The sequence below is a fragment of the Nylanderia fulva genome, unplaced genomic scaffold, assembly GCF_048542155.1.
Source record: "Nylanderia fulva isolate GAGA-0341 unplaced genomic scaffold, ASM4854215v1 Scaffold9, whole genome shotgun sequence".
Classification (NCBI taxonomy): Eukaryota; Metazoa; Arthropoda; class Insecta; order Hymenoptera; family Formicidae; genus Nylanderia; species Nylanderia fulva.
In genome coordinates this window covers 670,549-695,661 of record NW_028191026.1, presented here as the reverse complement: position 1 = coordinate 695,661, position 25,113 = coordinate 670,549, and the positions used below count along the sequence as shown (strand labels likewise).

The following is a 25,113-nucleotide window of genomic DNA, read 5'->3' as shown; positions in this document are numbered from 1 at the left end:
ATATTTATTTATTATATGTATTATTACATATGTTAAAACAATCAAGAACAATATACAATAATTAGTTATTTATTACAAATCTTATATAATGCACTTCATTCCGCCACCAAAGTATTATTATGTAAATACCAATATTTACAGAAATATGTATATTTAGGATGATAATTAATATATATATAAATGTTACAAAAAGAGAAAAATTAATTGTTATATACGAATGAGATAACGTGAAAAAAAGATAATATATCATACAAATAAATATTACAATATTTAAAAATTTTACGAACAAAAGGGGAATCATTATAATTTATGTTGTCCTATAAATTGTTTTCTACTTTAAATTATTTTCACTACTGATTTGTCCACTGCTAAGGAAATCTCAAGAAAAGACTTTGGAAATGTTAATGCAAATCAGCACGAATGTCCCTGTCTCGCTAGATAATATCTGACAGAATATCGGACGTTAATTATGAATAAAAGAAGCTTTTAGAAATATGTATATATAAAATAGATATTTATATAAACACTTTAAATATATTACATCGAAAAATTGAGAATTACTTTCGCGGAATATAAACAAGATATTTAATAACTACTCGTTTAATAAACGTGCATATTTTGTGTCAAATTAAATCGATGAGAATGGATAAATTGAAATTGCTTGCTATTGTAAAATCACAAGAGAAAGATAAAAAAAATACTTATTCTAAAAGAGAATCGTTCAATATTGCAATGCTTCTGTCTATTCGAGAGAGATGATAAAATGGTTTCCTAGTCTATAGCTGCTAATTATGAAATACGTGCGTTATTTATTCCAGAGCTCCTCTTCGACTGACTTTTAAATTTTCTATAGAGGAGACTCTTTTTATTCTGTGTATTATATTATCACTCCGTCTTTTTCTCCCATATATATTTTTATTTCCTTATAATATTTCCGATTATAAATACAGTTTACGATCGTTGTTTGATATTATTTACCTTCTAAAGTGTTCCGAGAACGAGATATTTGGTCGAAATGAAAATGAGATAAGAAACGAGCAATAGTAGGAGTTTATAAAGTCGACTAATTAGATTTTCGACTTCAGTTAAAAGAACGGTGTTGAAAAAAGGCCTGCAAAATTTGCCTGTAAAGGAAATATACGAAATCGGTCTATCATTATATTTTTGGATTTGTTAAGTTCGAATAAGAAGTTTAAAATTGTCCAAAGTGCAAAAAATTTTGTAAAATTGCAGTTTTTTTAAAGAAACAGTTATATAGCAACTATTTTCAAATAAAGAAATTGCTGGAAACATTTGCTGCAAAATGAAGATTTTCCTATACATTGTGTGTATATATATATGTATATATAGGAAAAGACTCATTTTGCAGCAAATGTTTTCAGCAATTTCTTTATTAGAAAATAGTTGCTATATAACTAAAAAAATATATATATATATAATATATATATAAATTTTACCAAGTTCCCTAAATTTTCGACAATTTTAAATTTCGTATTCAAATTTAATGGGTCCAAAAAATTAAGATAGATCGATTTCGTACATTTTTCTTACATATAAATTTTGACCTTTTTGCAACATCGTCAATACAAACTTGTGTGCGCGAAATGAAAAATACTAATTTTATCACACACGTATGTATGCGTGTGTGTATGTCTATTAAAAATAAAATTATTTAATAAATGACAGATCAAATCACACATAATAATTATTTACAAAGGTAAACAATTAAAATTATTAAAATTAAAACTATATCGAAAGAGAAATATGCAGATAATGTATTCAAGGGTAAATGAAATAAAATATAATAATTACCGTCGTATAATAAATAAATAAAATAATGCGTGACTGTGGCCTTTCAAGCCACATTTCAAACACCTCCAAAAGTACACTAAAAAAATCGATTAATAAATGATATGTTATATGCGTAAATAATATTGCAGTAAAAATAAGAAAAGAAGCTATATTATAGTATTCTATATCAGGTATTAGCCCCATAGGGGTAAGATAATATAGTGTAAAAGTTAACACTACAAATAATAAAGATGTTGTCAACAAAGAGGACATCATTTTATAATATAATTGTCCTACAACTTATTTTTTAATTTTAATTATTTTACTATTGATCTATTGATTCGTCAACTGCTAAAGAATTTTCAAGACTGCAAAAAAAACCTTTGTAAAAGTTACTCTGATGTAAATTAACACAAATCAATCTCGCTAGATAATAATATCTGATATAACTATTGGCCACGTTAGGTTACGAATAAAAAAATTGTTAAATATGTATATAAATATATATAAAATAGATATTTATATAAAGAAGACAATAACTATTCGTATTTAATAAATGTGCATATTTTGTGTCAAATGAAAGCGATGAGGATGAATAAATTGAAATTGCATGCTATATTGTAAAAACACAAGAGAAAGATAAAAAAAAATACTTATTCCAAAAGAGAATCGTTCAATACTGCTTCTGTCTATTCGAGAGTGGTGATAAAATGGTCCCCTGGTCTAGCTGCTAATTATGAAATACGTGTTATTTATTCCAGAGCTCCTCTTCGACTGACTTCTAAATTCTCTGTAGAGAAGATTCTTTATTTTGTGTTCTCCTCTCTCTTTTTCTCTCATATATATATTTTCGCTTTCTTTTATTATTTCTTATAAAAAGTTATAAGGATTGTTTACGACCGATGTTTGTGTTTATAATATATATATAAATTTTACCAAGTTCCCTAAATTTTGGACAATTTTAAATTCCGTATTCAAATTTAATGGGTCCGAAAAATTAAGATAGATCGATTTCGTACATTTTTCTTGCATATAAATTTTGACCTTTTTGCAATATCGTCCTTATCTCCAGGAATCGCAAATAAGAATAGCTCGGGATTTTTATCTAACAAGCAGTGAGGGAGAAGGCTTATACATTATCTATCATATAAAATTTTATATAATGTTCAGATCAAAAAATAATATGTCTTAATAATTATAATTTAGTTATATGAGTTTAGTATAAATACGTGTATCCTTCCCGATTTTTTCAAACAGATTTAATTAAAGCACTAGAATAAAAAAAAATTCTACTGGGTTTATTCATGTGAAGTAATTTAGCATTTGACAAATTTCGGGAAAGTCGATTCATCGCTATAGACATTTTCCTTTAAATTAAAACCATATCGAAAAGGAATTGACAGATAAATGCAAAATATTGGGGCAAATATAAAATATAAAAACATACAAAAAGTAATAATATCCGATATAATATCGAACGTTAAATCACAAATAAAAGAAATTTTTAGAAATATGTATATATAAAATAGGTATTTATATAACACTTTGAATATTACATGAAAAATTGAGAATAATTTTCACGGAATATAAACAAGATGATAATTATTCGTTTAATAAATGTGCATATTTTGTGTCAAATTAATTAGATCAATGAGGAAAAACAAATTGAAATTAACGCCATTATAAAAACACAAGAGAAAAACTAGGAAAATACTTATTTCAAAAAAGAATCGTTCAATATTGCTTCTGTCTATTCCAGCGAGAGAAAAAGTGATCTCGTGATCTAACTGCTAATTATGAAATATGTATTATTTATTCCACAGTTTGTTCGACTAATTTTCAAATTTTCTATAGAGGACACTCTCTTTGTATTTCCGTCTTTTTTTCTCGTACATTTTCGTTTCACTTTACTATAATATTTCCGGTTATAAGATCACTATTTGTGATCGGCGTTTAGTATTGTTTACCTTCCAAGATGTTCCGCGAAATGTTTGATCAAGAATAAGAATGAGATAAGAAATGAGCGATAACAAGATTTTATAAAGTCGACTAATTAGATTTTCGACTTTAGATAAAACCTGAAATTTGCTCGAGAAATCACAGATATGCTCGGGATTGCATATCTAAAAATAAGTAGTGAGGCAGGAAAAGGAACTTGTACATTATTTATCGCACAAAAATCTATATATATATAATGGTTAGATTGAAATAATATATCTTAATTTTCAATAATTATAATCTGGTTAAATGAGTTTAGTATAAATGTATACCATTTATAAATGTATACCATCCCCAATGTTTTTCAAATACATTTTATGATTATAAGGCGCTAGGATTCTATAAAAAAATTTCATATTGAGTTTATTCGTGTGATGTAATTTGAGAGATTTCGACAAATCGCTTCGTCGATGTAGACAAGTTTTCGTTAAGGAAAACTCATTCACTTTCAATTATTAAAAATTTTTTCTGTCAATTCTACATTATTTTATACAACAATATAGATAAAAGGAAATGACGATCCAAAAACAAATGGAATATAATTACGTTCAGAGAATTCCAGATATAAAGTAAGACAAAGAGTAACAAATGTAAAATCGTAGAAATTGTTTTTATATATAAAATTGTATGACAATCCGCACAATCTGATGCAATGTTCAATTTCAATCCTCGTTGAGACATTTTACACACACTCGCGATAAAATATTCAACACAATTTTAACACGTTTGATGAATATTTATATCGCGGAACAAAGTGCGAACTTGTGTGCATTAAATAAAGTGTATGTGTAAAATAAAAATACTAATTTTCTTGCGCGCACATGTATGCATGTATGTGTATGTTTATTAAAAATAATATAATTTAATAAATAAGGTTACACATATATTTTAATAAATATACACATACAACAGTAAATAATTAATAAATGATTTTCATGAAAACTATGTCAAAACAGAATTACAGATAAATGCTAAATATTTAAGAGACAATCAAATAAATTATAAATATTGTCGTAATATAACGAATAAACAAAATATAGCGTACTTACCAAGTACTCGTCTTTAAAGCAGCATTTCAAATCCCTCGAGGATTACAAGGGTTTACAAAATTTACAGGGAGGATTAAGGGTTTACAGGATTTACAACAATTATTTATTAATAAACCTAATAATTTATGCATAAATAATATGAAAACATAAAAAATGGCAAATTATTGTATCATTCAGATAATCCCCAAAAGGTATCAATATAATATATTGTACTAATTAATATTAAAGAGAATAAAAATAAATTTAGAGAAAAGTATTATAATATATATTGCCCTACAAATTGTTTTTACTTTAAATTATTTTCATTAATCTAATGATTTCTCAACTGCTAATGGAATTTCAGGATTACGAAAAAATCTTGAAAAAATTAATATAATGTAAATCAACACAAATATATATAACTTTCTCTCGTTGAATAATAATATTCGATAGAACTACTAACAATAAGACATTAGATTATAAATGTAAAAACCTTTTAGAAATATGTGTGTATAAAATAGATATTTATATAAACACTTGAAATATATTATATTGAAAAATTGAGAATTTTAATTTTTGTAGAATATAAACTGTAGAATATATCTATTCGTTTAATAAATCTGGATATATTTTGTCAAATTAATTAAATCGATGAGGATGGATGAATTGAAATTGAATGCTGTTATAAAAACATAAGAAAAAGAGAGAAATATATTATGCAACATGTGTTATTTATTCCAGAGCTCGTTTTCGACTAATTTCCAAATTTTTTATAGAATACTCGAATGTCTCTGCTCTGTTTATGCTATATTATCTCTTTTCTTTCAAACTTTTATGTTTTTCTTTATTATACTTCCGATTATAAATCAGTGTTCAACGTTTATTAATTAGTACAATATATTATTTTTCCAAGATGTTATCCCAAAAACATTGTTTGAAGAATTTTATTAAGTCGACTAATTAGTTTTCGATTTTAGTTCAAATTTCAAAGTTATTTCAAGAATTGCAGATAGAATAGCTTGTGATTTTATATTATAAGAAGGTTGGAAGGAGCTTGTATTATATTTTCTACTGTACAAAATTTCATATAACGTTCAGATCAAACTTTTAATAATTATTAATTTGGTTAATTGTATTTAGTATAAATATATCCTGTCCACATTTTTAAAAAATTTGTTAATTTGACAAAATCATTCAACTAAATATTATTTTTACTAATTTTGTATGTATAGGAATTTTTAAATATAACATATTAAATCTAACAAAACATATATTTGACTTAAAAACTAATGTGTTCTATTAACAAAATAATTAGTTGAATGCTTTAATCAAGTTAACATATTTTTCAATGTGATTTTTTTCAAATACATTTTATGAGACTTTAGGATTTCTTCAAAAAAAATTTTGTACAGGATTTATTTGTGCTAAGTAACTTAGCATTTGAGAAAATAAATAAAATGCTTTTCGTACAAACACATTTTTTTAGATTTTTTAAAAATCTTCTATGTGTTACGAGACGTTAAAATTTGTTCAAACAAAATTATGCAGTAATTTATTAATATATTTAACAATATTCCACTAATATTCTACCATTGTATCAATTAATTAATTAAAATAAAATATATATGAATCATCTAAATATTTTCTTGATAATCCCAATTAAATTTATTTATTAACAATTTACTTTCAGAAAATTGAAATAATAATTTAAATATGATTTTACTATATAACGATTTCGATCATAATATATAATATTGTAAATATAATTATAACTATGTAAATATATTCGACAATATAGTCTGCATCTCGAACATCTTGATGTGACAACAAATAATTGCATACAGTAGATAGAATTCAATTAAATTATTTTTTTTTTACTTGCCACGTTCGCTGTATTAATAAATAATTCGACTCACACAATACGGCTGTTTCACTCCGGATTCCTCGGTGGCATTTTTCCTGTAGGAGATCTCTACGTCGGGAATTGTCCAAGCTTCACAACAATGCACTCGCGTTATTTATTTTCTTTTTTTCGTTCGCGAGAACGCCCGGGTTTAAGCTGTCACAAAAATCTTCGTCGCGTTTCGGTAAAAACGCGAGAGCTCACACGATTAATATATGTAACTTCTTGCTTAAATATTTTCGTACGATATGTCGAGGTATCACAATATGGCGGCGTGTCTGTGTCGGAACGGATCCCGGCGATTTTTACGAAGACTACGAGCTTACTTCGTCGCGTGGCGATACTTGAACACGATAATATCGAAGTACGACCGGAAACGCGCAATCGCCCGTTCGAAATACACTCGACAACGCCGAAAAACTCGGAAAATTTCGCCCGGGAACTCTGCCGATCCGCCCTCGTAAACATCGCGACTCGCGAACTTTTGGCGGGAAGAGTCGTCGGAGCCGTGACGTCACGCGAAGGAACGAAGCGAAGTTGAGCGAGATTCGCGACCGACAAGGAGGACGCGAGAAACGAATATTTCGAGCGAGATTCCCGATCGAGGAGGCCAATCTCGATCGAATAATCGCGATCGCGATGTGAGGACACGCGACGCGAATAGATTCAGACGACAATTAACGGCGGGAAGGTACTAATTAATATTCACACTCGCGTAATTCGCGGAGCGACGAGGACAAACGCGGGAACGTTGATCATGAACGATGCGAAGTGAACCAGAGGGCAGCAGCGCTCGGATTGTATCGAAAAATATCATCCCGAGGCGCAGCGCTCGATCGACCAATCAGGGTAGAGATCCTCGTCTCTGATTGGTTGGACAAATTTTGATCGCGAACGATGCGAAGTGAACCTAGAGGGCAGCAGCGCTCGGATTGTATCGAAAAATATCAGTCCGAGCGCAGCGCTCGATCGACCAATCAGAACAGAGATCCTCGTCTCTGATTGGTGGACCAATTCCGCGCCGACCAATCAGAGACCGAGGATCTTTCTCCTGATTGGTCGAGCGAGCGCGTCACTCTGGGTGACATTTTCGATACAATCCGAGTGCTGCTGCCCTCTGGTTCACTTCGCATCGTTCACGATCAACATTCCCGCGTTCGTCCGCGTTGCTCCGCTAATTATGCGAGTGAGAATATTAATTAGCACCTTCCCGCCGTTAATTATCGTCCGAATCTAATCGCGTCGCGTGTCCCCACATCGCGATCGCGATTATTCGACCGAGATTGGCCTCCTCGATCGGGAATCTCGCTCGAAATATTCGTTCCTCGCGTTCTTCTTGTCGGTCGCGAATCTCGCTCAACTTCGCTGCGTCCTTCGCGTGACGTCACAGCTCCGACGACTCTTGCCGCCAAAGTTCGCGAGTTTACGAGGGCGGATCGTGAAAGTTGCCGGGAGAGATTTTCCGAGTTCTTCGGCGTTCTCGAGCGTATTTCGAGCACTCAATTGCGCGTTTCCGGTCGTACTTCCGCGTCACCGTGTCCCAAGTATCGTCACGCGACGAACTAACTCGGTATTTTCGCAAAAATCGCCGGTCGACTGGGACAAGGTCGCGCCGCCATATTGTCATTATTATATTTCTCGCGTTTTATCGTCAGTGATAGTTAAAAGCCGGGCTTAGCGAACGAAAAAAAGTAACGCGAGTGTTCTTCTACGAGGATAGCTTCCGATGCAGAGATTAATTTCCTGCGGGAAAAATGGTGTCGTGGAATCCGGAGTACGTCGAGCCGGAGAAGAATAGCCGAAATGTGTGAGTTGAATTATTTATTTCGTTATTTTTTGATGAAGCGATAGAAAAATATATTCCTAAATATTGATTCAATATCGTCAAAATAAATATCCTCTTTTAATATATTATTGAAGTCTATTTTCTCTATCAAGTGGGGGGAGGTAAATATATATATATATATATATATATATATATATATATATATATATTTACCTCCCCCCACTTGATAGAGAAAATAGACTTATATATATATATATATATATGTATAATCCACTATAATTTTTTTTCTAATTATCCCAACAAACAGTATATAAATGTTATATGCATGTAAGTATTCAAGCATGTTACATGTAATGTATATGTTAGTTGTAGTTTTCCATTCATAGATGTAACATTTTTAATATAACATATATTACATTGTAATTATATTGTTATTATATCTTAAGATAGCACTGACTTATCGATACATCAATGTGCTATTTATTATATAATTACAATATAACTACAATGTAATATATGTTATATTAAAAATGTTACATGAGTTTATATTAAAAATATTCTATGAGTGGGAAATTACAACTAACATATACGTTACGTGTAACATACTTGATTACTTACATGTACATAACATTTGTATACCTGTGTTTGCTGGATAAGAATGACAATTTTAATTTACAGATTCGTGTTTTACATTTTGTACACAAAAATGCAGAACATTATAAGGTTGCAAAATCAGGGAGAATAAAACTCCTTCAGTATTTTCCAATTACATGCTGAGTATGCATTAACATCATGTTTGATAAAAAAAATTTATTCGACTGATCTGTTTCAGATGTTTGATTCACTCTAGGATGACATCACGATGGTGATATGATTTGCAAAAGATCGGACCACCGAATGCCACAACGGAAATCGAAAGAAGCATGATGCATGCTGCATTCGTTTGCAACGATTTCAAATTTTCAATAACGTATTCGGTTATTTATTGGCGGCTCACTTATTGGTATGTATATGGTCGATTGCGAGATGAAATATTACATGCATCAAGACGTGTATATACAATATACTATACACATATTGCGTTTTTCTGATGCAGGTGTTGCAGCTATAAGCATCTCTCTGTGGTTTGCTCGGGTGCGATATACTCGGTGACTCATTTCCGCGATGGGAAATTAAACGAGACGTGTGTGGGCACAAGCTCATTTTGTTCCTCGAACGTGTGAGTGTTATTTGATTTTCATTCAGCTTTTCATTTGCGGAAAGCGTGTCGTCAAAATTGGCCCAACAATATCGTTTGCGCGTTAAACGCGCTGAATCGCGATTAACATTGATTCTATTCTCGTCTCGGAAAGACGCGGACGTAAGTGGGATTTTTTTTTCATTGGCAACTTTGTTGACGAGTTTACAATGTTGATATGGCTTAGAATGGCGCGTGTCTCAGTGAACAACACGCACGCAATAATTGGAGAAACGGTACGTGTCAAAAAGTTATGCCGACACGCTTCACGCAAATGTAACATGCAATTCTTTGATATTACTCGGCCGACATTGTAAAGTGCCGTTTTCATTTTGCCTCGCCTTGATATCTAAATAATATGTGGAAATATTTGCGATATATTTCACAATGAGGAGCATAGAAATATCGCCATAATGAAAAATACACATCATGCAAATTCCTAAATAGTGCATACATAAATGACCGTTTAAAACTCATCACTTTTAATATCTTGTGAAAGAAATTGTAATATTGCTCGAATCAGAAATACGCGAAGATGAATATCTATAGTATTTAAAACACGTAACATAGTTTTGTTCTACATTCAAGCCATAAAATGTCAATGCTTATCTTAATTTCAAGATCGGAATATTATGTTTAGTATTCTATAAATATATAAAAGTGTAATAAAAATAAAAATACATCTGAACACTAACATAATACAATTAAAGAAGAGGTACAATATGTGAAGTGTAATATTACGGATATTATCAATTTCGTAAAAATAGTATCATAATGAACTAGTTGCGAAATTAATTGAAATCTATCAAGGCACTATTTTAACAAAAATCATTATCCTACATCAATACATTACTTTAATTATATTGTATACGCAATAATAATCCGAAATGGTACAATTCATCATTTTTCGGATATTTATACAGGTATGTATTATGTATGTCTCATATTTTATATATAATGTTTTATACATGTTCTATTTTATTAAATATTGGGGTAATTACATTATTTATCTTACGATACATCTGTATCGTCATAATAGATTGTAAAAAATTTTGAAATGTTTCTCCGTGCGAAAAATTTTTCCCATTTATTTCATGGTAAACAGCTACTGTGGAAATGCAATCATACTGGTATAGTTTCCGTGCTGTGAAGGTAGATTAAATTTTATATCTTCATACACGGAGGACCCAATATGTGAATAAAAGCAGAGGAAACTGTTGTTTATTGATGATATGAATTTTTTAAATTTTTATTCGTGATTTTTTATTAAGATTTTATTTTTTTCAATTTTTTATCTTTATATATTTTATTTATATATAAATATGTTCAAATATAATAATGATTATTGCGTTGCGCCATGCAACATTTATTAAATTATAAAAAATTATTTAAATTATGCAAGTGTCAAAGTACGAAAAGCAAAGTGAACATTAATCGAATGAAAATAATTTAACAGTATTATTGTTTTAAATTGTTTCAACTATTTCCCGAATTACTGCAAAAATATGTACCTAGATATATTTTAGCGATGTTTGAATATGCACTTACTTTCGAAACAAAACAAGATACAATTATCGTGAGAGAGCTGTGTACGATATTAGCGTAAAGTAGAAAAGCACGTTGGACGAAGCAACTGAGAACAAAAAGAATGTTCTTTTTATTTAAGCTCTCTCTTTCTTTACCTAGATATTCCATTTTCGTATTTCGCGTGATACAATGCTGACCTATTCGTGAGTTTCGGTTCTGACGCTAATTAATATACCATAGATATGACCGCTTGATATGTTAAAAAATATGGGAACGATACTCGGTATAATTCGTCAAGCAAGCTTATCTAGAAGATAAAATCTGTCATTTTTGTATTTGTGTGTGTTTATGCTCCATTTGATATTGAATAAAACGATCTTTTGCACGCGTTTATGTGCGTGAAAAAATAAAAAATGAATTTCGTTAAAAAATCAAGCGCGATGTTATGTCGGAAATAACATGCAAAACACGTAAATAACACGGGAAAAATTGACCATATGGTAATTTTAAAACATTATAATACATATGAAAATATAAAAAAGTTAGAATATTAAATTAGAGAAAAATGTATAAAGTATGCATTTTGTGTAATGTAATTTGACTTTTTTTTAGAGACTTGTCATATTAACTATAAAAATTAATGCATTCTACAATCGCTGTACGTTATAATACTTAAATCATACACTGTAAAAAAATATGTATTATATTGCATAAAAATAAATGTAAAATTACACAATAGACAATGAAGATGTATTTAATTTCATGATTTATATTGTAATTTTACACTTATGATTTATGTAATTTTATATATTTTTTATATAATTTTGCATTTTTTACAGTATATGATAACATATCATAAATAAATATATGACAGATTTTAAATTTTGCAAAAATTTTATATGTATATTGAAAAATTTGATAATATCATTTTTGTATTAAATTATTTTAACAGAACATGACCATGTGACCTTACATTTGTATCATGTGTAAAGCGTACACATTTTATTGAACAACGTCGCGCAATAAAATTGAATTTGTTTTATTAGCAAATTCACCATCACCAGTGACATTTCCATAAAATATCAGAAAAAGCATATTTTATTTTAAGACTTCGATTGCTTATTTTACTAAAAAGAAATTTATACTTGAAGGTTTTCTTAACATAAGCAATACGATTTCTCTTTTCTGCTATATGAAATCATATGTAATAACACTACCGTTTATTACAAAAATGCAATAATTCTGACGTATCGACATTAGACAGCCCATTTGTCAAATGAAACGATCGATAATTCCACGCTAATAGTTTCCAATAATTATTCTCACGTCAAAATCTTTCGATAAATAAGTTAAAAGAAACGTATAATTGTTTTATGGATGTGTCTACACGAAGATAATTTTCTCTTAGAATTTAAATAAATGAAAATAATAACAATTGTAAGACAATATATGATATTGGAAGAATTTTATAAATTTCTCTGATTAAATATTTACCACAATAAAAATGTTAATATGTACATAATGAATTTTACTATGTACTTAGTAAAATTAATTGAACATATTTTATATCTTATTGTGGTAGATATTCATATTTTTTATTGTGTAAATATTAATCAGAGAAACTCTTATAAAATTCTTCTAATACCATATTGTCCCACAATTACAGATTTTCAGGGTAAATTCTAAGAGAAAATTCTCTGTGTAATAATCAGGCAGCGCACGTACACTGACAAAAAATTTGTTAACTGGACCAAACCTTTCAACTAAATTACTATTTTGTTAATTGAACATATATTATAGTATTTAAGTCAAATGTACGTTTTTGTTAGATTTAATACATTTAATTTAAACATTTTTATATATTCAATTAACAGAATGATATTTAGTGGAATGATTTAATCGAGTTCACAATTTTTTTTCAGCGCATATTCACATTGCTACTCAGAATCATTAACTTTTCAACTGTTATTAATAATAGCAGAGTTCCTCTTTCTCTCTTGTATGTCTGATTATAAGACGGTACCGACTACTGCGCGTGGGCGACGCAGGCGTTTACTTTTCCACTGCGCAGTAGAATGACAGCATTATCGGTCGTAAAACGCGAATCTGCCGAAGAAAATTACATAGATGCTGTGTAAAAGCCACCTGTAAATGCACTTGCGCATCAGCGCTGCATATGCCAGCGAAAATCGAAAGTCCTTGTCTGGCTTTCATATGCGTAACCCCGTAACATATAAAACGGCTCAAGTCGCGGAAGTATTTATTGCTGTATGAAATAGCGTCGTGTCAAGTAGATTGTTGATAAAGCTATAGTCGCTTTATATTGCGACAAAATGAATAAAGCTGCATGGACGTTGTCCAATGCGCTATTCACTCGGTGCACAAGTGATTGCATCATTAACTGTTTATATAGACATACGTCATTTTTTATATCACGTATATAAACATACAAGTTTTTTTTTATATTTTTATTGAAAATTGAACGGTTCTTAAGATTACTTTTGACTTTATGAAAAATTAATCTATTTATCGACCGTTTATTTATTTGTAGATAAAATTTATCTGCAATAAAATACTAACATATAATGCAATATGCATTCTCTTGAAACTAATGGTCGTTGAATTGTGTCGCAACTATATGCCAACTACATCGAAAGTGCCTCAGGTCAAGAACATTCAAAGTTTACGTGTTAATTATTGAATTGCTTTCAATAATTTAAGACGCTTATTCTAGCAGACAGAAGACAAATAGTTTCACACATGTGTTTCTGACAATGAGAGTTATTTGGCGACTGTCCAATCTACTAAATTTACAACATAGTTGACTTGGTCAGTGACTGGATTAATTTAATTGAGCACATTATATAATAATATATCTTAAATTAAAAGTGAAATTTTTATTTCCGCATTTTTGCATTCTGGCGTTTTGTTATAATTTACATTTATTAACCTTCCATAAATGTTTATATTAATATTTATTATTGAAAAAAATATGAACCATGTATATTGTTAAAATTAATATTTAAAAAATAATAGTTGCAAGTTCAAAATTATAACTTCTTTTCTATAAACAGTTTCCATTGAAGCAACATTCTACGCTCTTTCTCTTTGAACTATTGTATTTAACTTATATTTACGTATAAGCATCGCTTATACATATACATATATATAATACATGCCACAAAACTTTTCGCGAACAAACCGAAACTTGTCCAGTAGTGGTTGCTAGTAGATTCCAGCTTATTATTATATCCCAAAGTCACACACGAGCCAAATTATTTCTAGAATTCTATATATCAAATATTCCTCTCGCTCTAGTAATCTATTTGGATCTTTATGTTTAGCCTTTATTATCTAGGATATTCAGACATCTTATCGCACATACATATATTTTAAATTTTTAAAATTAAAAGAAAAATCAGTACACTGAAAAAAATTTGTGAACGTGACTAAACAATATATTATATTAATAAATATTAATAAATATATTAATATTAAAGTCAAATATATACGTTTTGTTAGATTTAATATGTTATATTTAATTTAAATATTTCTATATGTTTAATTAACAAAATAATATCTATTTAATTGAACGATTTAATCAAGTTAACAATTTTTTTTACTGTACACAAGTTTGATTAAAAATAGAAATTTATTCGAGAGAATCGTCGAATACGTTGAAACAATATAAATTAATTATCAAATATATATCTTTATATATAAATTATATAAAATTATTTGTTCGTGCTTCTCCCGGTGAATTATGTCGGATTCGTCCTCGTAATTTCAGAATAGCGTATCGTGATCGAAGCTGCGTGTGCAGATTGCATTTTACAAATCACGCCTAATCGTTAACATAAATCCACGGACAACATATGCAATTATGATAATTCGGAATATCGATGCCGGCGTTATATTGAGAAAACGAGATGATTGAAATCGCATTTGCGAGCCCTGTTGTCCGAATCCCCTATCGGCTCTCTTGGTTCTCCGCGATATTGAAAATCTTTTCGACGGATATTGCTCGGTAAAAGGAAGCGACATGAATTTATTAGAGATCGTGCTCTTTATTTTTGCTGCGCAAAGTGAAATATTCAGTGTCTTCCGCGCGGATCGAGAGTCGAGGCACCAAAAACCCATCGACGTGCTTCGAAGGAGACTTTATGCCGAGGCCATAAGTTAATAACGGGATGCCTCGGTTCACGATAGGCTAATAAAAAGAAGTACATTTTGCAAACCTCATAAATTTTGTTTGTGGGTCGTATCATTCATAACATCCGAAATGTGCGAGACACTATACCGTCTTTCTTGTAATAAAATATTAGCGGTGTCCAATCCAATAAGAATGTTATTAATGAAATTAACTTTTCCGGAAATAAAGGAAAGCATATAAATAATAAAACATTTCTATTGTATTTTGTATGTCGCGTGTAAATTGTTGTAGTATTACAATAGCGGTTATATTAATTTATTACATCATTGATAACAACAATGTGTAACGAAAAAGTCATTAAAAAAGTTATATGAACGTTATTTTAATGGATAACATTTTTATATCATTGGACACCATCGTGATAAATCAAGTCGATAAATATTAAATAAATATATCTCGTTTTGGGATCAAACTTTTCTATATGCGACTGGTAACATTATGGAAAATTCGATTAAAACACAGTGAGATCACGCGTGTTTATTTTCACGATAAATAAACGTGAAATACAATTTCACGTGCATAAAATGCAGATTTATAATTGATGCTCGTCTGTCCATGAGACTTGATAAATTTTGTCTTCGCGTCTATTATAAGTCGTAAGAAAGTTTGCGCGGAGCACAAACAGTATCAACAGTTTTAATGTCATCCAACTCTCTTGCGAAAATGTCATTCTTTATATATGTTCGAAAAACTTGCGCGCGACTCATTCTTGATAGAAATACTTTTCGATCTCCGTGATCAATCTGAGATTGATATTAAGATTCAACGCAGAATATTGGTCGCGAATATCGGAAAGTCGATCGGAAACTTAAAGCGAGCATCGATTTTAGCGATACTTTGCAAAAGTAACCGCGTGGAAACCTGTTTCTCTCTCTTTTGCTCTCTATTCTCGATATATATTCGTCATAGTTTCTGCGGTATAAATGCAAAAGTTTGCCGTCTCGCACGTACAACAAAAGCAGAAACTTCACAACAAATCCGCCATTGCGTCTTGATTGCTCCTTGTAGCTTCGAGACATTTACAACTCTGGTTGCGCGATGTCGACCGCAAACCACGTGCAAACTAACTGTTTAGATGTGAAATTATAATTCCACTAATGCCACGCACGTTTACGTCTTGCTATCTCCCTACATTTCAGCACTGTAATTATTGAATTTTTATCCTCAATCCATTTTTAATTTATTTCAACAGCTAATTAGAAATCTCACATTTAAATTAACGAAATATATTTCACACCGAACGTAAGATTTTATTTTATTTTATTTTTTTTATTAATTCCTTCTTTCCGAATATATTTTATTATATTTTACAATATAATCTATTTAATGTGTGATTGTTCAAAACATACGACAAAATTACTATTTATCAATAAATTGGAAAGAATCTATCGTATACGCTTTTTTATTAACACATATTGTGATATAATCTAAAATGCTCTCACGGAAAAAAATTAGCTACTATAACTTAAATTTTAGCTGTCCCTATATTACACACGAAATTTAATTATTATGTCTAAATTTTAACTATGATAGCTAATATATTTAGCTATAGAATTTTTCGTTAACTACAGTTAAAAAGTTAAAAGTTATTTTAACTATAGTTAAAAATTTAGGCATGATAAATTGTAATATAGGGGCAGCTGAAATTTAACTATGGTGGCTCATTTTTTTCCGTGTTAAAAATGTTCTTTAACATCGTTAAATATAAATGAATGCATGATATGTTTAAATTGTTGCTTGAATCATAGATATTCGAATGAAATAAAATTTAATGTATCTTATATTTCTGTTCCATTGTACAAAGCCAGTCTCTGTCGCTCTGCAATTAAATGTAAATACTTGCGTTGTAAACTAAAGCCCGTGCGACCTTGGAAGAAGTGTGACATGTACAGCTGTCAGTCTAGCGAGAGCCCTCAACCGGCGAGCTTTACCCTTTACCGCTATCAGTCTCATTTCTTGTCAATCGCCTTTGGACTTTTTTCTTTTCTCGTGAACTTTTCATTATTCTTACTCTAGTGACATTTAAACATTTCAAATGTTTATTATACACAGAGAATTTTCGCTTACATTGTGAAAACAAGAATTTGTCTAAACCTTTCAACTAAATATTATTTCGCTAATTGAACATGTAAAATAAATATTAGATCAAAAGGTATTTAAATATATTAATATATAATATTAATTAACAAAATAATAATTTAGTTGAAAGGTTTAGAATTTTTTTTCAGTGTAGAATTTATCTTATAAAATCATGGTAATCATGAGACAATATGGAGGAATTTTATAAAAGTTTGTCGGATTAATATTTACACAATAAAAAATATTAATATCTACCACAATAAAATATAAAATATGTTCGATTAATTTTATTATGTACATAATATTTGTTTTATTGTGATAAATATTTTAATCAGAGAAACTCTTATAAAATTCTTCCAATACTATATTGTCTCATAAATTTCAGAGGTTTTTCAGTGTAAATTCCAAGAGAAAATTCTCTGTGTATAAAGAGAAAAATACAAGATTAGTTGAACGATATTTTTGCAAAATATACTTGCGTCCCAAATAGAGAAAGATTTGTCAAAAGGTCGTATCGATTATTCTTTCGCACACTCGAAAAGGTTCTGAAATTTTCGGTTTTTCCAGCTAAAATGTTTTATCTCGGTCTCTACATTTTGAGAGGCAATCTTTTGCGACAATTATTCTTTCACACCTTCCGAAATCTTTTGGTTTTCTACCTGGTTATCTCTCGACCTCTGCATTTTCAGAATAACCTTTCGCGATGAAACGCGCGTGTTTTTCGCCACCTTCCGCTGTCTCTCTCAACTGTCCTTTTATCGGGTCATCCTGACACGGATATATCATTATAACGCTCCGTCATCTACACGCGAAATGGATCCCCGCTATTTCATTGTGAAAAGAGATTTCTACTTCCTAAAGATAAATTACAAAAGTATTCTTTTTTCTGACTAGTACGAAGAAAGTTCATTTTTCTTTTTCCCCCATAGGTTTTTTTAAGTAACCATTACTTTACTACGAAATGTTCGATTGAATAGAGAATAGATATTTTATCTTTTTTTTGTTCCCTCTAATAATCGATGTTTCGAGCAAATAGCGTTTCCGATTGAATCTGCAAGAGAACGTCACTTATGCGAAGGGTTGCATACCAGCATCACATTAAACTCACATTCCGCATCTGATATCTCAGTAGAACGCAGTCTCGTTTGACGTTTGACTAAATGTTCAGCTATGGAATATTTCGAAATCCGATGAAACTTGCTTGATAAAATTCTGCACGTTTCTCTTTCTGTACGTTACGTTAACGTTCTGTACGCTAACGAGAGAAAATTTTTCTCTCGTTAGATAAGAGCTCCCCAGAGATAGTTGGCGAGAGATAACCGGGAATGAGAATAATTAAAAGAAATTCGAGTTGTGCCTCTATGAGCCACATAATCTCCCGCAAGGATTTCTTATTTGAGAACAAGTCACGAATAGAGTCACAATCGATTTTTAATGCAAATATAGATATATGCGCTCGAATTTGCCTAATTTGTCCGTCATCTCGTCCCTTTTCTCATCTTTTTTTCCCTCTTTTTCACATTTCTTTCTGCAAAAAGAAAGAAAGAGAAAGCGAAAAGAGGGATTTGTCCGTTCTCCCTCTTAGTCGTTTTACTTTTTCTATTTTGCCGATGTGTCGTCGCTCGTCTTCTCTTTTTCTCTCTCTTCGAGTACTTCTTTCCGTCCCTGTTTTAAGCTCCTTTTCGTCGGTTCTGCGCATCTCTCCAACGAAACCACCCTTTTCTCTTTTCTTCTTTTTCATTTTTTTTTTTTTTAACATTACCTACCTAGCTTTTCTTCGCCATCTTTGTTCCGCTCGCTTTGCACCGAACGCGAAAATTTATTTACAGAAACAAAAATTGCGCGCGTTCGACCGATATTTGCTCTCGCTTCTCATTTCAACATTCGACGATAAAGTGGAAATACGTCAGTTATATCGCGACGTCGCGTTATAACGATCCTCGGTTGCGTGGTCCTTGAATTTTTCTTTGTAGATTTAAGATAACTACGATAAGCTCCGGCTGTACTTGAAAATTGCACTTTTTGATTTCGTTTCGATATTACACAAGTTACTTTTTTATCTAAAGGAAATAACGCGGTGCTAACCAGTCATTATGTAATACTTATAAATACTATGTTTTAATGATTTGCAAATTAATTATTTTCAATTTGTTAAATATATTATATTTTATTAGATATTTTATATTATAATATTATGATATTATGTATCGTGATACATATTACGATATATATATGTAAAGTAATTGAAGAAGGCAGTTATATATCTCTTTGATAATTTAATCTGGCACTTGCATCAAGAATGTAATAATAGGAAGGCGAAAAATAGAATATACGGTCGAAATGGCGAACTCACCTCGTCGTAGATGAAATTGTCGATTTCTTCCAATGGCCTGCCGTAGAGCTCGTTCGGGAATGGTTCGAATTTATTTGGCAGTACGGCACCGTCTTCCACCGACATTTTTCTCTTAGGTTGAAAGCCATACTCGCGCACTAATTGCACAGTCTTGTTTTCCAGCCTGTCGAGGCTCTCCTTCGTGAATGGTTTGACTGTTTGCTTGCCGCCTTTGGCGCCCGGTGTCTTCGCACCGGGTGACTTGCCCTCGATCGTAGACATGTTAGGATCGAGAACGTCGCCCGATGTTGCTTGAGGAGTCACGACATCCGCCTGGATCTCCGCGCTTCCGGAATCCCCGGTACCGGAATCCGCAGAGGTGCCGGCAGTTCCGGCCAATGGGGGTCGCAACCTCGTACTGTCCTGCACCCTGGAGCCAACTCTCTTCGTTGGCGGGGACTCGCTCTTCTTGGACTCCGGAGAGATCGGCTTCTCCGTCACCGAGGACGTCCGCGACAAACTCGGAATTTCCTCCGCTCTTCCGCCAATGTTCATCGTCTTGAAGATCACGACGTCCTCCCGGCTCTCTTCCGCCGGCGGTGAACCCGGCTGTTTGCATGTTTCCTCGTCGCCGTCCCGATGGACCCTCGTCGCAGTTTTCGGACGAATCTTGGCCGCCTCGGTGTACTCGGGTGGACTCAGACCCGCGTACGATGGCGGCAATCGCTCGATCGAAGATCGTTGGTCTCTCTCAGGTTCTCTCGAGGAAGGGATGCGAGGAGGGAGCCCTTCGAGGTACCTGGAACCTTCTCCGAAGCGACGCGGTCTGGACTCCTCGCTAGTGATCCGTACGTCGATGGAACTTGCTCTGGGTGACACGCCGGGTCGGACGAACGGATCGTAGGAACCTCGGACAGGGAACTCGGAGGATCCTCGAGCGAATCTCTCCGGCGAAGCCTGCCTCGGACGATCCTCCAGTCGCCTTGGCCAACTCTTTTCCACCGGAAGCGAGCCATGATGATCCCTTCGCACTAAATTCTCGCCGTATTCTCGATATCTGGCTCCGACGCCGGATCTTCTAGGTGGCTGGGGTGTCCTGGAGATCGCACCTCTGAGGTAATCGTGAGCGTCGAAGTCCCTGCTGCTGCCTGGGAGATTAAGACTTCTCTGACTACCGCTGTCTCTAGGTCGATCGTCCGGATTTCCCGTTGGTCCGTAGATGCCCTCCTTCGACAACTCATCCAATTCCTCTCGGCTTAGATTTTTGACGTAGAGTCCGGCCACTCGGGGTCGGTTCGTGAAACCGTTGTCCTCCGAACCGCTGCTCGGAGGGCTGGGAGGACTTTTAAACCCCTCGCTCCCGCCCCGCCGAGATGTCATTGGGATCTATGCTCGATCATCCCTTACGATCCTGTACCACTTTCGTCGACCTCATGCTATCGCTAAATTGTCCTGATCGGAATTTGATCTCCGCTGCGATCGCTATTGTCGATCGATTAATTGACAGGATTTTGAAAATTCTCTCTTGTCTCGATTTTTCGACAAAGTTTTGCTCATTACGATCGCATTTAATATATTTTGCAAATTGTACTTTACGTTGCACGTTCATTCAATCACAATTCAAACACTCGTGAAGTTTGCGTTCGAAAACATTTATTTAACTTCGGAAATGGTGCCTTCCTTCTTTTAGACATTTAGAATTTCGCAGTCCAAGATCGAAAGTTCACAGTACAAAAGAGAATAGTCTCGTGGACGCGGTTAATGACGCTGATACACTTTGCGATACGACTATTACACCGTTTCGTTTTCTCAAGCAATTTTGCGCATGTTCTCTTTCGGAGTAACTTATCGGAAATGACTTATTGGAAATGGATTGCGGATAATAATACCCGATAGACTTTGCTATCGAGTCTTCAATAGCGAAGAATAATTGATAAGTGTTCGCGCGTGATGGATGACGAGCAGGGACTTTTCAAGTTGTTCGCAATCAATTCTCGCAGTTGGAAAGTTTTGCGACGATTTCGCTTGTCCGGAAACCGTTGCGGATATGACTGATTACGGTGGTGGATTGGTTACGCCGTATTGCGGATTCGCGAGAAAGAGAGAGAGAGAGAGAAAGAAAGAGAGAGAGAGATAGAACATAGCAGGGATGAAAGGCGTGCGGGAGGCCAGATTTGACGTTGGTTTTCTCCGTGTCAACTACGACCCTCTTGAAATCTCGAAAAGCCTTCGATCGCAAGAAGTCCCCTCGAGTTATACCGCAGCTGCAATTCTCGCCTAAGCCTCGCCGTATTGTCGAAAGCAGTTTACACATACTCGCGCGACCAAGTATACTCTTCGTGTCGTATCGTGTCGTGACTTTAAGAGGTCAAGGAGTCCGTACCTGTGTGCTGTGCATAGCTCATTCTGAATGTCAGCAACTAAACCGAGTGTCATAGTAGTGCCTGCTATAAGCATCGACCGATCGCGCTAGCAGCTCCGGAATCCCGATCCGTTTCGCCGACGATTTTCGGCTGGGCAAGTTTCATCATAAATATGTATATGAGCGAGAGTCAGCCACGTGACTGCATCGCTGAGCGAAATTATCGCGAATATTTTAGAACACTCGCCGAAACCTGGGGAAAAGTCCGCGATAGGGTAGCTCGATCGATGGCTCGATCAATAAATTAAGACGCGAAAACGTTTACGCTTGTTCCTCTCGTCGATCGCGGACTTTTGTGTTGTTTACCGCGTTCTCTCGGCGAGGAGAAACTTTTCTAAGATAAATGCACGTCTCTCGGAAATGCAACGACGGCTTTAGCGAAGCGTCGCCGTCTCCCGGTCGATCACCCTGACCCTCTCTCGGCGTTTTGCAGCTCGCGCTCCGATCCGGAATCACGTGAATGGCAAAATACGTGGGAGATCCTGAAGAAGAAAAATTATCGGCGACAACGCTCGGGACACGGATCAGCCACGCTGATTTGTTGGGATACACACCGGCGAGGAAGGCGCATTCGTCTGTACACAATCTCGCGAACAGCGTGGTCGCCTCGTATCAACGCGCCACTATCATCATCATCATCATCATCATTATCATCACCACCACCACCACCACCAAGCACCCACATCACCACGAGGCGTCGAGACGAGACCGAATGCGGCCGAGGCTCTTATCCCCCCAGTCAGCACCCACTCGTCGTTCATCACCTTATTAATCCGGCGAGGTACGGCGCGATACGAATGGTACGGTCGAGCGGAGGAGAGAAAAGTCAAGAGGAGAGAAGAGGCAAGGATGGAACGAGATGCAGAGAAAAAAAGAGACAGACAGAGAAAAATAGAGACAGAGGGAAAGAGAAAAAAAGAAAGAAAGAGAGAGAAAGAGAGAGAGAGAGAGAACCGTGGTGCACCCTCGTCGTATAGTCCGGCAAATTCTGTTCGAGCGGGGGTGCAAAATCACGGGCGTCTCTTACGAGAGCTGTGGCGGCACTGTCGGCACTGATGAACCCCATCGGTATCGTGTGCGCGCGCGCGCGTATCGAACCGAGCCGAGCCGGAGAACGCCGGCCGTACGGAGGATCTCCGTCGACGTGGTTACGTACACATACGGAGCCTCGCACACATACATACGTACGTGTACATACGTACGTGGCCGCAAAGGGCACAGACGGGAGAACGCTCTACCGGTGGTGGTGATGCTCGGCGTGGAGGAAGAGGGCGAGAAGAGAGGAACCACGTACCTGCACGAACACCCACCGCTGCTGACGCCAACCCCCACCTCCACAACGAACAAGCGCAACCAACCCCCTGCAGGTGGTGGCAATGACGACGACGACGGTGGTGGTGGTGGTGATGGTCGGTTTGGTGTAGGCGAGCAGGATACGGCAAACAGGCGGACGGGTTGAACGATGGTACCCCTCGGGTTCTCCGCGCTCCAGGACACGCGTCCGTAATTAATCCGCCGCAATCGACACTGGATTCCGGAATGTGAGAGAGAACGAGTTGACAGCGAACCGTCTCGCGCGCGCGCGTAAATTTTCCTCGTACGCGCGATTATCTGTCACGAGGATTTAATCAGCTGTCGCGACGGGTTGCAATTTGACTCTTGGAGGACCACGTGAAACATATATATACGTAAATAAGGATGAGGGAAACTAGGAAATCCCGGTAGTACTTATTGCGTACGATCGATCAATCTGAGAATATGCATCCTAGGATTTTTGGAATTTCGATTTCGTTATATAAATATGTATATTAATCTTTCTGTAAGTTTATTAAAAATATGCTATTTCGTTATTGCCGGTATTTTATTAATAATTGTAACAATTTTATAAAATAATTTATTAAAATTCTGAAAGTGGTGACATAGTTACGGTTTCAGCGAAAAAGATTAAAAATTGTAGAAATAATAAATAAAAATTTTAGGAGTTACACCTCATATGGTCCTTCAAGAGTTAATGAGATGCAAGGGATCTCGGGGATGGGGTTGCGAAAGAGAGAGTTATTATTATCGCGATTTTGCGTTGCCGGCTTTTTTTCTGGCGGAAATTTAAGTCTGAAAGTTCTCCATGGTCGATGTTATCCTCCGACGAGATTATCTCTCTGTGTGTGTTATACGATGTTATATGACCGTCAGGGGAAAGATTGCGGATTTCCATTTGTCGACGATTTCCTGTAGGCATAAATTTTAGGATCTCATTACGGATAATGTACAAACACAACGAAAAGCTGTCACTCAGTTTGACGTTATGTGGCGCTGTATAATTAATTTTCTATCAGATATATAATTATCGATAATTGAAATTTGGTGAATTATATAATCTCGAATTAATGTTTGTCTGGGAGGACAAGTTTAAGCGATAACTAAATAAATTGAGGCAAATTAAGGAACGATTAAATTATATTCTTTCCGTACATGTTTTGATGTAATATAACAATTTTCCTGATAAAATGGAAATCAGTAATAGGAGTGATCAATTAGCATTAGTGTGATTTTATCTCGATGGAGTTTAATTACGATCATAGATTGAATGAAGCGAGGTATCGCATTACTTTGTAGCATCGCGATAATATCGTCTATGTAACCGACACTTTTCTGCATTGCAAAATGGTTGATGGAACGTGAAAATTAAACACAATAGAGATGTGAAATTCGATAAATGGGGAAAAATACTTATCGACGGAAATTTAAGCAGACGTAATTACCGTTAATTAGTAAACAAAATTATACCATTAATTAATTA

General features: G+C 34.1%; 1 protein-coding gene across 1 annotated transcript in view; it reads right to left on the bottom strand.

Annotated features, from left to right (window-relative positions):
• The window catches only part of LOC114946657 (Na channel protein 60E), a 100,591-nt gene extending 77,246 nt beyond the window's left edge, over positions 1-23,345 (bottom strand). The window contains 1 exon segment of the mRNA XM_029323275.2: positions 19,916-23,345. Coding sequence (XP_029179108.2) covers positions 19,916-21,274 — 1,359 coding nt within the window. The 5' untranslated portion in view covers positions 21,275-23,345.
• Between the last annotated feature and the right edge of the window lie 1,768 nt (positions 23,346-25,113).